Consider the following 14720-nt stretch of genomic DNA (forward strand, 5'->3'; position numbering starts at 1 on the left):
ACCGAATTAGGTTAAATCAATGAACGGATCACAAACCTGTCTGACCAGAACTATGTGTGTATATCACGATTATGAACACCCAAACGACCATCAATTTCGATTAAATTTTTACAGGAATGATCTATGCATTAGTATCAATAAAGAGAATGGTGGAGATGTGAAAATATGACCAAAAATAGAGTCAAATAAGAAACTTCACACTTTAATTTCATAGGGAAGTCTTCGCTCTGGATAGGAACTGTATATATATATATATATACAGGCCGGATCAGAGGCGCACATCTACACCGGTCTTAAAGTGCGGACGTCCCTTCGTTCTCCACCGGACGGCTCCGACGACGGCGGGCCTCCACCTGAGTGGATACCAGAGGCGTCCCCAATCACTTTTCCTTGCCGGCAGGCTCGCCGAATACTAGTTTTCCGGCGAGATCAATCTTGTCTGAAGTTTTGGGTGGAGGTTGCTGCCCAGACCTTCAAATCGATCTCGCCAGCAAGGGAAAGTGATCAGGGACGCCTCTGGTGTCCGCTCGGGTGGAGGCGCGCCGGCGTTGATGCCGGACGGTGGAGAACGGAGGGATGTTCGCACTTTAAGCCCAGTGCGGACGTCCGCTTTTGAACGGCTTTGTATATTATATATATATATATATATATATATTTATACAGTTATTATCTAGAGTGAAGCTTCGCTCTGAAATTAATGTGTGAAGGTGATTATTTGACCCACTTTTTGGTCATAAATCCACATCTCCACAGTTCAATATATTGATACTAATATATAGATCACCGTTGCAAATCTTCATCTTATGCAAAACTTATGCAAAGCTTCGTTTTGGATAAGAACTGTGTGTGTGTGTGTGTGTATATATATATTTATATGGACGCCCGTCTTTGATCAGTCATGTGTAGGGCTGGGCACGGGCCCAGACAGGCATAGTATTTACAAGGACCGGGCTCGGATCGGTTATTTTGTACCCGGGCCGGGCTTTGCTCTTACAAAACAAGGGATCGGTAAAAGCCCGGAACAAGCGGGCTGGGCCAGGCCTTCCGGTTTTTCGGGCCGAAATTCAGTTAAACACAAAATCTGGCGTCGTCGAGAGGCAGAGGCGCAAGCGCAAGCACAAGCGTAGTCGAGAGGCGCAGGCACAGGTTGCCTCAAGAGATATAGGCACGTCGACATCAAGCTCTGTAACAACAACCAGTGAACCAGCAACATAAATAGCAAATACATTTAAATCATTTAACTGATTTCACATACATCATAAATCTGCAACACTGCTTTGTTTAAAATTTCAGAAAATAAAGTGAGGAAGAAGAGGAGATGGAGAAGGATTTGAGGAAGCTCACTTTGATATCCCAATCAATCAACAACAACAACAAATGAAAACCCTAAATTCCTAATTCTTCATCACCTACACCAACTACTCTAAAATCCCCGACCTTAACCTCAAACTCCGATCAGCCCAAAAGTTCCAAATTCCGACCGAAATCTGAGGAAATGATTAGATGATAGAGGTCGCCTTCACAGCAGACATCAGCGAGAGTTGGGGCTGCTGGTCACGACCTTGTGGGAATCGATGTACCTCTCGTTGATCTTGAACGACATGGTCGGCGTTGGGGTAGTCACGGCGACGATGAGGGGTCAACGGAGATTGAGGGTTTGGGTCGGCGAGGGATAGAGAGAGTCAAAGAGTGAGATTGAGGGTTTTGTGTATGCGGGGTTAGAGAAATAGAGAGATTGAGATTGAGAGAATTAAGTTTTGGATTGATGTGGGTATAATTGTATGAGAGTATTGAGGATAAGGTTTGGAGATAACATGTTTGGAGACTCAGAGTCTCGTCTCAGAGTTGTGTTTTAGGCTTCTAGAATCTAGGTTCAGTTTAAACAAAAAATCTCATGTGCTTGTACCCATAATAATAGTATGGAATCACTATAATCAGCCTATAATAGAATGACACATAATAAGTCGGGCTTTCGGGCTTTTGTTTTCCTGCATTTGAGGGACCGGGACCGGCCCGTGCATAACAAGGCCCGGCCCGAACATCACAAAAAAATATAAGGGCCCTGAAAAAAGACCGGACCGGCCCGACCGGGCCTACCGGGCCTACCGGTCCGGTTCGGTTTTTTTTCTTCCTCGGTTTTTATGCCCAACCCTAGTCATGTGTGTATATATACCTTTATAGATAGAGAGAGAGAGTTGATATGGCCTACTACATGTAGACCTTCTCCTATTCAAATTTGAAGACCTTAAGGGAGGAAGAGTCTCAAGAAGCCAAAAGCTCAATGTATTTAGAGTCCTAAGAGGATCCGAAATATTGACTGAACCACGTCAAGTCCGAATTTGAGTTTTAATAGTCAAATGTTATACGGAGAAGGATAATCATTTTTTTGCGCTAGTTTGAGTTTTGCTGGCTTTTCTTTCCGAAACCCAAATGGTGTATCTATTATATACTATGTTATTATACCTTTAAATCTTAGATTTGTATTTTCAAATAATTTAGTTCAATTTTACTTAGTTTATCGTTTTTCAAGTTCAAAGAGCAAAGAGAAGCAATTGGAGCAAAAAGGATTGAAAGTAGCATAGCAATCCCAAAATTCTGGCAGTCAGTCTCTACAGATCAGCCAACTTTGCCGAATCACTAAGAGCAGCTCAGATCAAATCAGATGACGAGCCACATATGCAGAGAAAGCCCTGAGTCTCTAGTTTCTATAGAATTTGGCGGTTCGTGATTTCGATATTTGTGGAGAGAGATATAGCAGTTGAATGAAGACATCTCAAGATGGACTAGAATGTGCAATGTCTTACTTCAAGCTCATGTGTAGAAGCCAATTGTGCACAGAAGATTCAAGAAGAATTCTAATCAAATTGGAGTGCCACATCATCATCTAAGTCCAAGAAGAACAAGGAATATATACCTAATCAAATTGGGAATTGAGTCTTATAAATAGAGACAACCATGGATATGACAATCAAGATGGGAGCTTCTGGGACGTGACATATATACTAGGAGGCAGCCATCATCACCAATCTTCATTCCTTTTCCCTTTTAGTCTTTTTATGTTTTTCATTGTTATCATTATGTTTGTTATTACCCTTAGTAGCTAAATATTTTGTTAGGGTCATAATGGATCCTTAGCATGACTATTTGATGTTTTTAGTTAGATGGTTACTTTATTATTAGATTGGTGTTGAGTTTTTAATCTCTATAAGAATTGTTGTTTATTTCAAAATATTAGAGACTCACGACCTTTAGGGTTTTGTTTTAAGCTATCTGATGCAAGAGTAGGTAGATGCCCATGTTGAATCTTGAATGCTTCTTGTGATTAAAAACTATAGATTGATAAGATAGATGCTATGTTTTATTGGTTTATGTGAGTCTTTTTGTTCTTATCGAATTTCATTGATCTTTAGAGAGTAGATGTCATACTTCTAAGAATAGTTGGATATTATACTCTGTCATAAGGTAGTATTCATGCTTTAGAGAACTTATGCATATAAGTACTCTGCCATAAGGCTTATATGATGGATTTTTCAACACCGGTTTAGTAGTTAGTAATCGGAAGACTAGGAACTCGAATAGGATTGTGACGGTGAAGTTAGAAGCCCTAGCATTCATCTATCATTGTTTTACAACTTTTCAAAACATTCTCTCAATCATCTTGTTTGTTTTACTCTTCTCTTATTGTTTACAAAAATCACAAAAATATCTTCTTGTTTTCTTGTCAGTCGTTAGAGTAATTTGGTCAGTTAGTTAGAGACTGTAATACCCCGGAAATTTGATATTAGTTTGTAATATAAGATAAAACAAGTTTTTCTATTATATGATTATTTTTAAGGTTCATGAAATTATAATATTTTTGGTTCGTGATAGGTTATTCTTGTGGGAATAATTATGTCTTGTGCATATAAATATATCTATGTGGAAGGATATAATTTTATGATGTGCTTCTGGGTTGTTAATGTTGATTTTATTATATTGTGAAATGTTGTGTAGATAGTCAAACCGAGTTCCAACCTTTTAATCGGGTGATTGGTTACGGTTATGATAATTCTACCCTTATGTGAAATGTTATGTAGATAGTCAAACCGGGTTCCAAGCATTTAGTCGGGTGATTGGTTAAGGTTACGATGCTATTATTATTTTGTGATTTGATATTGGACAGTCAAACTGGGTTCCAAGCCTTTGGTCGGGTAATTGGTTACAGTTAGGAATAGAGCTCTAGTTCGTCTGTCGGTGTAGGTCATGGGAGGTACCTTAAGGTATCTAGGACCCATGGGTACATAAATTGTTGTTGTAGGTCATGAGAGATATTTATTAATATCTGGGACTCATGGGTACATGTGTTTGTTGTAGGTCATGGGAGATACCTTATTGGTATCTGGGACTCATTGGTACATGTATATTGTAAAAATATTGGTTATGTGGTTTTATCATTGTTCTTAATTGTTGTCATTTAAATTCTTTATTTTGAGTATCTCCTGAACTATTCTTAATGCAGGAGATTCTTTAATCTTATTTTATATGATTTTTAGTGGAATTCATGAACTATCCTTTTTGCAGGATTCACTTATGATTTGATTGTTTTGTGAATTGTTGTGTTTTCTTATTTACTCTCTTTTGAATTTTATTGTTTTAAGACAATTCCTGAACTAAGTTCTAAGCAGGAATTTCCGGTATTATTCTATGTGATGTTGGGTTGAGTTATTTTTTAGAGTTACTCATACGAGCTTTTTAGCTTACCGAGTTTGTTGTTTACAACCCGGTGCACCAATACATGGTGTAGGGGTTAGACCTGTAGGTGATGATCAACAGGGTTGAGGCGGAGGTATAGTGGCAGGATTTTAGTTTCTGTGCACTTTATTTTATTTTATTATGACAGTTTGTTTTTAAGCTCATGTGAGCGACTTTATTATTACTAGACTTTTAAAATTGATGTAATTAAGGAGATGTAATGTTAACTCGGTTGATGAGTTGTTGACATTTACATTTTCAGTATTTGAATTTAGTTTGGAAGTTGTTGAGCAGGTTTTGGGATATTAAGATTTGTGAGTTATATCATGCCCAAATTTTTGAAATTTATCATTCCAAAATTGGGGTGTGACAGTTAGAGTTGAAAGTTAGTTATCCATCCCTAATTGGAACAACCTCGTATTTGCATAATAAGCTATACTACAAACGATTCGTGCACTTGCGAAGTTATTAAAATTTAACAACACCAAACAAAGAAGGAGAAAAACTGCATGCGCCTAACGTTTAGTGTACTAATAATATGTTTTACTTATTTGAAATGAAATGAAATGATTAAGGAGTTAATCAAATTCCCGTTTTCTAACATATAACGATATTGGAATGATTTTTGATAAAAGTATTCATGCGTTTACTAAAATGTAAAGAAATCGGAATTGCCATATGTCCTACCTACTTGTGCCCTATTTCATGAATTTCATGATTATTTTCCATTCCTAATCACTCCTAACAATATTCTGGCTTAGTGTTGGGCCGAGGGCTTCATCAAAAACTATTTGGTCCTTATCTTCCAATCCACACGTCGTCACTCGTCACCCCAGAGTGACCAGACTCGTAGGCAGCAGTTATGACTTATAATTCTGAGATGATCGAAAAGGGTGCAGACTCTACTGCAAATTTGAAAACAAAACTATCAGCACAAGCATACTGAATGATCTGAAAGCTCCAAATAGAAGAAATGGGTGACGCTTTGTTTGAGCTGGAGAACAATCTCAGGTCCAAACAGGTAGAACCCTCACTCATATCTCAAAAAAGTTTTGATCTTTCACCAAAATCCCTTAAACCCAATTCACATTTTGCCCAATTGGTGTCAGAAATCTCATGTTTTTGTGGGTTTGTGATATTCACAGGCGAAGTTGACGCCTGATGAAACAAAGGTTCTTTCAGCTTGCAAGTCTAAGGCTATGAGAGAGTTCACATTCGGAGGTCTTGCCGCTGGTCTTGTAGCCTGGACAGGTCTTTGTCTTCTGTCTTTTTTACTGTGAATTTTTTGATATGAACACGTATGAACATTTTCAATTACAAGCTTGCAAACCCCAATTTCGATTGTCGAAGGAAAACAGAAGTTAGAAAGAAACTCTCTTTAGTTTGGGTCATGTTCAAGTATTTTCAACAATATGCTTTTGTTTTTCATAGAGAAAGATTGGTTCTAAAGTATTTGACTAGTGATCTTCTCTTGGTTTAAAGCAGTTATAAGGAAATGTTTATAGCTGACAACAATAGACCGAAGCATATCATGCACCCGATCTATCGAATCATGTACTACGATAGTTGATGTACAAATCACTCGACTAATGTTAATACACATTGTTTTTCAGTTTTGGGCTTTACTCTGACAAGTTTAAGTAGAATACTGGCAGTTCTGCATTTCATTTTACATGGTTTTAATTGCTTGCACATTTCCTGGTTTAAAAGAACTCAACTACTTTCTGGATATTAGTTTCGTAGAGATTCCTTTTTCACTCCATTGAGCAGGCGAGCTGCTTAATTATATGCTAGAATATGTTTGCGCGAAAGTTTCTGGTACTCATTTTTGTATCCATTCCTTTCTCTAAATCTTAATTCCATTGTGGCAGCATCATCGAAGCTGAGTAAGTTGATCCAACTTAACATTTCAGGAGGTAAAGTAAACTCTCATCATGCCCCACCCCATAATTCTATCAAGCTACAATTTTTGTGTATTCAGATCAATTGTATTGTGCATATCTGCCCCCCATCCTTATATTGTTCTATTGTATGGGATTTTATTCCGGGTCTCTAATAGGATAGGGCAAGCACTGCTTCTTTCTTTGTCTTGATCTTAGCTATTTCCACATTTGCATGAAGTTTGACCCATATGTAGGAGCTGCTGCTATTTTTGGACTGTGGAGATTTTCTAGAGCCTTAGATTCATGTGTTGAACATATTCTTGCACTGCATGGGAGTCGGATGCAGGCAGAGTTGGCAACTATGTATGTCATTTACTTCTTTCTATAATCTGTGACGAATCTTCACTTTGAGCATTATTGTGAAATAAACTGATTATTCTCTAGAAACTACGAATACTCATTCTGCTGACATTAGCCAAGGATCCAATAGTTGTAATTGGGAGGAGATATTAATTTAGATAATGTAAACTTTCAATTGTTTCGATTACTTATTACATCAAAGTAAATATCAGGCCTATGTCTACAAGGAAGTAACACTTGAGTTGGAGTTGCAACAAGCTAAAGTGTTAAAAAAGAAGAAGAAGATGTTGATAGTCAATGAGTGTAAAGAGGGAAGTGAACCAGAAATAGCCTGTTAGCATGGTTGGTAGGAGTAGTTGCTTGTACTAGAATAAAAAATCACCCTAGCTCACAACCGATTATAATCTAGCAGTTGCAATTCAGTTTGTTAAGTAGTGTAAATGGGAATTGTAATCTTTGATTCTAAATAATTATCTTCTGTCTACTTTGAGACGTCAAACTACATTGTCACTAACCAGCGCTCTGCCCTCAGTTATGAAATTAGTAAGTACCAGAAAAATGCCTGATACAGTGCACTCAATTTTCTATACAACATTGCTTCTATTACCTGACAACATCACCTTTTCCCATATATACCTGAAGTTGTAAAGCAATACAGTTTAACACTTGAAAATTTCTACTCCTTCAATAGCTTGGTCATCATTTTTATATCTATCCAAGCATGAAGAAGTGTATTTCTTTTAAATAACCAATGTCTGCTCCTACACATCAATCCCCTTGCTCCATTTAAATTATTTGACTGATTGTGATTCAAATCACAGAATGGTGACAAAACATCAGAATGATCGTCAGAGGATGCTGCTTGTCTCTAAGCAGTTCTATTGTGAGGAGGTTTTTGATGATTCAACATCAGAACGCCCGAAAATAAGGTGGCGTTATCGTAACTACTTTAGTGATAATATTGCCCTTGCTCAAAGAACACATGATAGCGACTCCTACAGCAACTCTCCAGATGATTCGGACAGCGTCTCCCATGGTGACTATCAAGATTCCTTCGATGGTGATTCCGGAGACACCCAAAGTGGCACCCAGACCGACTCTAACAAAAGACGCATCAATTTTGACCCTAGACGAGTTCCTGTAAGTCTTCTTCTCTGTCATGTATTTTCTTAATGGATTTGCTCGACTTCTATATCCTGGATCAGAGTACATTGAGTTTAAACTACTTTTGATGAAATTAACTATTATAGATTTCGTAATAGGAGCAAAGAAGAAGGATTCTAATTTTGCAGAAATTTATGTTTCATTTCATGTCATTATCAAGAAATTACGTTTACTTAAAAAACAGTATGTGCAGATTAGTATTCATATTGTAGAACATTTGGTTTACTAAACAATTTGAAATTCCATAAATAATGAGCTGAAATCAGCTGTCAACAGTATTATAATAGGGGGGTCATTTTACTTGCACATTTGGAAAGTCTTCCTTGTATAGATATCTGAATAATAATGAGGAAGTGGCTTCTACTTTATATAGCTTATGATGATAAAGTCCTCACTCTGCTTGTTCTTATTATAGATGAACTCCAAAGTTGGTGCACCGGCAGACCCTTTTGAAGATATATTTGGTTATCAATCACCAAAGGAGGAGATTCAGCTTCCAGACACCTCTAGTGTTTCCCCAAAAGCACAGGCTCGTAACCGTAGACGATCTCACCACAAGCGTCGTGCTCATCATCAGGAAGACATATCAAACCTACAACATGTGTAGCTGTGAGTTGGATTTGATAGACCTTCGGATAAGATCACTGTGGCGAATTCTGATTTACTTTATCCAATGTTTTATGAGCTTGAAAGCCTTTAGTGAAAGGGTATCTGCTTGAAATACAATAGTTGAGGCAAGCCATTGTCAGTTTTCTGTTGCTGTGAAATTATTGATGTTTCATTGGTTGGTTTACATTCGCCTCTTCAGACACTTATGACAAGTGCTTCAATAAGATTACTGGAAAGCTAGTATTGTGATTATGTTGCAGCTCTCTATCTCATGGTCACCAAAGTCCCCATAGGACACTAAGCCTTTAATTTTCTGTGTTAAAATCTATTTTTGTCTTTTTATTTGAAGGAAAAAAAAAGGAACAAATCTAAACATGTTCAGTGGTGTGTAATTGTGTTGGTTTGTCTTGTCACACACCACCAAGCATTTGCAATGAAAGGAGCAGCAACCAGTGTCTGGCATCAGGACCTCACACGCGTTTGGCCACAATCTAAAACCAGACAAAAGTTTTAAGCCAAACTTGGTATAGATAACCTCATAATCAAATATGATAGTTGCTTTAGTAGTTAACGATGTAACTCTCCCCCCTTCCCAGAAGAGTCATGGAACCTTCATCTTCTGTCTTCTTATGTAGTTGTATAGAAGATATACGTCCCTAACAAAAGTATGCAATATCAATACGAAATTGGACACGGCCGGTTAAAATCTAGAGGGCAGGGGTGTTGTTAGTGAAATTAACATGATCTCGAACCTAAAGTTAAAGTGGGTAAACTAAAAATAATTCAATACTTCTAACAAAAGTATGCAATATCAATACGTCGAATTGGATATTATATCTATGTTGCCTTGTAGTTTAAATTGATACTTCTATCTTTTCCTTTCGTTAAATGTAAACATGCGTAGCGCAAGAGGGAAGAGGGAACCCTTTGGACATTTTTTTGGCCGATTCATAAGAGCTATAGATATAGCTTATTTCACAATATTAAGTATGAAAGGTTTTAGATGTCCACAACTTTCTTACTTAAGAGCATCTCCAACCGACTAGTTAATTGGTAACTCAAATCTTAAATCGAAAGCTTTGGTTTCGAAGTTGGTAATACCTATTAACCAATTTGAACCGACCAAGTGACAACTCTACTTTTAACGGAAAAGATAGTCATTGGGCTGCTGTTGGGCCTAGGCCGGCTTGCTTTGGGATTTTAGGCTACTGCTAATTTAGTTGTTTCATTTCAAGTAAATCCCTACAATTTCATAGAGATATGCGCTTTTGTGCCACTTCTATGTGCTTATTATTTGTCTGGCCGTTTTTAGTTTTAATGAGGGTCAATGAGTTTTAGAAGTTAAAAATGTAGCGTAATTCTATGTATTATTTTTTTTTCTTATTTGTCTATAGGACAATTAAACGTATGCAACTCCCAAAGCCTAGAGACCATGGTCTAAACATCACCCGTTCGGCAGCATTCTCTAAACAACGCAAGCGCTGACGTCCGAGCGCCACCGGAAGAGAAGAAGCTCGTCGAAATTGAGGCTAAGAGCGGCACTTCTAGCTAGAGTTCTTCCAAGGTTTACATTGATTGTATAGAATTGTTAACAAGTGATATTTTTATTTCTTAGGCTACGTGCCTACGTATTCTGAGTTAATTAATTGAAGAAAAAAACTATTATTATTGGATATGCTCTTTATATAAGAAAAATATGCACTTGTCATTTAGCCTAACTCTGTATGATGCGGTACATGACACATGAGGAACAATTCTCTTTGCAAAGCCATTTTCAGAATTTGCCAATTTGGTAATATTATACTTCGATAGTCGTATCTACGGATCCCATAAACAAAACACCAACACGTATTCTTTTCTCTGTTTGCTGCTTCGCTAGGAAAAGCCTGAAGATCATCTAATCTCCTAGTCATGCATTTCATTCAGCAGGAAAATGTTTAGAAGTAGTTAAATCATGGTTCCTGAATCCTGATTAAGGATGTGGGAGCTCGATCGTATTTACGTATCGGCTGGTTGAATATTAGAGACAATGATGGGAGATTGGTATTCTATTCATCTATTGTATATTTTGACTTGTTTCAAATCTACAGATCACCATATCATGACCATAATGAATCAATTGTGTTTCAAGGTGAATATATGCATTTTAATAATGTGAGGTACGCAGTGATAATAAACAAGTGAGCTCGCACTTTTCTTTCCGAGAAACCTCCGCCGCCATCACAACACATCCAACCTCGATTACGACCCCAGATCATACGCCCGAGCCGAAACAAATCCACTGCTTACCACCGCCTCCATGCAACCCGGAAGTCTTCCGCCGGCGACAAAGCAAGAATACGTACCATATGAAAAATGAAGAATGAAGGAAGAAATGAGGTGCATCCACCGGTTAAAAGTGCCAAGTCACCGCCAAATTAATCTAGAGTGACTCACATCCTGATAAAAAGAAACGTATGTTTGGATAGTTGAAATATAACTATTATGTGTTTGTTTTTGCATATGGTTGATTTATTACATTTCAAACCATAATAACATGTCAGAGTCTAATAAAACTTAAATAAGAAAATCTGAGAAAACAAGATAACCAATCTAAACCACAACCAAGATCATAGTACACTAAATGAAGAGATATATATTACATATTGGAGCCAGCATCCACCGTTTATAGAATTAAATAATAAAGCATTTGAAACTTCACTTGGAAACCTATTTTCCCATGAGCATCCACACTAGTCTCGTTTGGTTCGCGGAAAATAACTATCAGAAAAATAAAGTTATTTATTTCTTGCGTCCTGCATTTAGGAATGTTGAAAGAAAAGAAATATTTTCCTGGTTGAAAAAATGCAAGGGAAATTAGTTCCTTTCAAATTTATATAAACCATTTTCCCATCTTATTTTCTTGCATTTATTACTTACAATATATTATTTTATTATGTTAACTAACAACTTTCCGGATGATTTTCTTTGTGCTAATGGAAAGTCATCGGGAAATTTTATTTATCTTTTCTTTCTCTTCCCGTGGGAAAGACAAATGAATTACTTTTATTTTCACGAGTTTATTTCCGTGAACCAAACGAGGCCTAAAAAAAGTGGCCTAAATTTGGTAGTCTATCGGTCATAAAATTAGTTTCTCTAAAGACATGTTTGAAACTTGGAAGAGACAAACTCAGAGTAGCTCATGTCCAACCGGTTCAGAAACAACCCATGACAAGAAGAACAGCGGGAGAAGTCAGAAACAAGCCCTCCATGCTCAAGAAACGCCCATAATCAAACAAAATACCGATACGTTGCCGAAGGACACCCTAAAATCATGGGTGACAATCCTAAGATTCCTAACTCTACACAACCTTGACACACTAAGAAAAATGCATAAATAAAAATGAGAAAACAATAAATGGCTCAAAATCATAAAATGGCTAGAATTGCAATATTTGAATAAAACAAGGGTGCATTCTTATAATATATGTGCAGTGACATATGGGCTTCTGTAGCCACTGAAATTACCAGAAAAGGAGATTTCATAAAAACCAGCTCTGCCTTCCTCTCTCACCAACGTCAATCTCCCCCAAATCTCTTAACATTAAAACACAAATTCTTTTCCTTTCTCTGCGGATCAATTCCTCTTAGCAAGCAAGAAAGAATTTCCCCTTCAATTTTCTAGGGTTCCCAATCCAAACCAAACCCAAAAACCCCCCAATCTTCTTTCCCACCACCACCACCAATCCTTTATGATTCTCCCTTCCAATAAAAACAACAACCCAATCACGATTTTGATTCCCACCCAACTTTTCACAGCATCTTTGCTATTACCATTAATCTTGACCCTATCTATTTCTCTATCTCTCTTCCCCATCTTCTCCATTGAAGCCAAAGCCATGAAGGTCCATCCCATCCCCAAGAGACGCAACATCTCCATCCAATACCATTCGAGAAACCCACTTTCCGAAGCTCAGGCCCTTCTTGGTCTCACTCACAACCACAAGAAGCTCCGCCGTCTCCCCCACGTCTTCAGCCGCGTCCTCGAGCTCCCCTTCCGCTCCGACGCCGACGTCATCATCGAGGAGAATCCTGACTGCTTCCGCTTCGTCGCCGAAACGGAGAGTGTCTTCGGTGACGATGTGAGGGCCCACACGGTGGAGATTCACCCCGGTGTGACGAAGATTGTGGTCAGGGAGAGTGGGGATGCGGCGGAGCTGACGTTGGATGAGCTGGAGCTTGATATGTGGAGGTTCCGGCTGCCGGAGTCGACTCGGCCGGAGCTGGCGAGAGCGGTTTTTGTGGATGGGGAGCTGATTGTGACGGTGCCGAAGATCGAAGGGGTGGAGAATGAAGGGGGAGAGGGTTTCAGAGGAGGTATGGGAAATCGGCTTGTGCTTGTACAGTGATAATAAGTTTAATTTATGCTGTTTTTTTTTATTTTAAAATTTCGGCTTATAAGTGTTAGTTGTTCTGATGGAGCTGGATCTAGTACTCGATTTAGATTTCGAGGGCTCTTTGGAACTAGTTGTTGTATGCTGCTTTTGTTCAATGAAGGAATGTTGGCTTTTAATCATGGTGCAATGGCCTTGTTTTGATTTAGCTGATTGTGTGCTGCTCATGTGGTGATAATGTTCATACTCAGTTTTAGGATGGCTTTGAGTTTCGATAGCAGGGTTAGCTTCATATTAAGGCGTGAGATCAGATGAGTGTAGTTTGTTTGCATCTTGTTTTAGGCAATGTAGTGCTTTGTGGTTGGGAATTATTTGCTCCTTATGTGAATGCTGTGTGCAATATGGCTCAAAAGACAAGCTTTAGAGGTTATTCATTCACCTACTTGTAGACCTTACAGGTTCCTTCATAATTCATCATATACTCGGTTCTTTTTCAGTCTAAATATATAGTCATCATATTCCAAGTAATCATTCTGGCATTGGCTGAGTTCTTAATATGTAGTCTTTTGCAGCAGTTTAGTTATTTTATCCAGTGATTGAGATTATCATTCTGGCATTGGCTGAGTTCTTAATATGTAGTCTTTTGCAGCAGTTTAGTTATTTTATCCAGTGATTGAGATTCTGCTCTTCAGTTGACTCTATGTCGTGCCTAATCAAAACCAAGTTCAGTATGTTTGGTGGAAGTAAATATCTTCTGAGCTTGTTCCAACACCAAGAATCAATTCCTTTAAGTGGTTACGGAAATAAGATATTTGATGGCTAAGTTCCACACAGGCATATGGATGATACAATTAGTGGGTCTCGATATGGTTTTCTTTTCAACCTTGTTATCCATATACGTACAATTTCATAGGGCAGTGGCTCTTTTTTTCCTTTCAATTTCAGCAAGAAAATGGCCAGCTCTTAGCACTTCAAAATCTAGTAATATGTAACAATACAGCTCTACACTCTATCCTGTGTGATCATTCTTGTGTTAGGATCTCTCTTTATCCTTCCCTGTGATGTATATGTAGGAGATTGGTTCTGTTAATTTCCTTGCTGATCATTCTTGTTGCATCTGATTTCCTGCTTCAGTTTACTTCCCTTTCTTCCTCGGCATATTTTTGCATCCTTCTTGAACATTTCACTTGCTCAGAAGAAAATCGTTAAGAAGATGTGCTACTCTCTGCAATACATATCTGCACATTCATAAGTTTCCATAGAGGGACAGATTGCTGCCAGACTAACTGGGGCATAGGAGTTCGAAACTGAATTTGAGATAAAAAGCTCAGATCATCCTGAAAATTGGTTTATGCAGGTTTACATGTCTATCAAAAGGATTTTGATCTTTGCTCGGTCTTACCAAATTTTCTGTTTTCTGTAGTAAATGCACAACTGGTTAGGCCCCGATAGTAGAAATAATTCCACATTCACTCATCACTTCCCAAGTTCCCATCTCAGACAAGAATGACTACACTGGTGCAGCTGAAAATCAAATTAGAGCCGAAGTAAATTGCATCCATCCAATCTTGCATGCCTTTTAAGACAGACTAGTTGTATA

At 38.0% G+C, this 14720-nt stretch overlaps 2 protein-coding genes across 3 annotated transcripts; both read left to right on the forward strand.

Annotated features, from left to right (window-relative positions):
* The first annotated feature begins 5569 nt into the window (after positions 1 to 5569).
* LOC101305455 lies at positions 5570 to 8998 on the forward strand. The gene is made up of 6 exons (XM_004296704.1): positions 5570 to 5752; positions 5877 to 5982; positions 6603 to 6647; positions 6869 to 6977; positions 7796 to 8114; positions 8554 to 8998. The coding sequence occupies exons 1-6, from the start codon at positions 5705 to 5707 to the stop codon at positions 8743 to 8745; spliced, it is 819 nt and encodes a 272-aa protein (XP_004296752.1). The 5' UTR covers positions 5570 to 5704; the 3' UTR covers positions 8746 to 8998.
* Positions 8999 to 12237: 3239 nt separating this feature from the next.
* Positions 12238 to 14720, forward strand: LOC101305745. 2 transcript variants are annotated; one of them, XM_004296706.1, is made up of 2 exons: positions 12238 to 13103; positions 14544 to 14720. In XM_004296706.1, the coding sequence occupies exons 1-2, from the start codon at positions 12479 to 12481 to the stop codon at positions 14570 to 14572; spliced, it is 654 nt and encodes a 217-aa protein (XP_004296754.1). In that variant the 5' UTR covers positions 12238 to 12478; the 3' UTR covers positions 14573 to 14720. The 2 variants fall into 2 exon arrangements, with proteins under 2 accessions (XP_004296754.1, XP_004296753.1); XM_004296705.1 differs by lacking the exon at positions 14544 to 14720 and having other exon boundaries at positions 12238 to 13302.

Source organism: Fragaria vesca, linkage group LG4 (genome assembly GCF_000184155.1).
Source record: "Fragaria vesca subsp. vesca linkage group LG4, FraVesHawaii_1.0, whole genome shotgun sequence".
Taxonomy (NCBI): domain Eukaryota; kingdom Viridiplantae; phylum Streptophyta; class Magnoliopsida; order Rosales; family Rosaceae; genus Fragaria; species Fragaria vesca.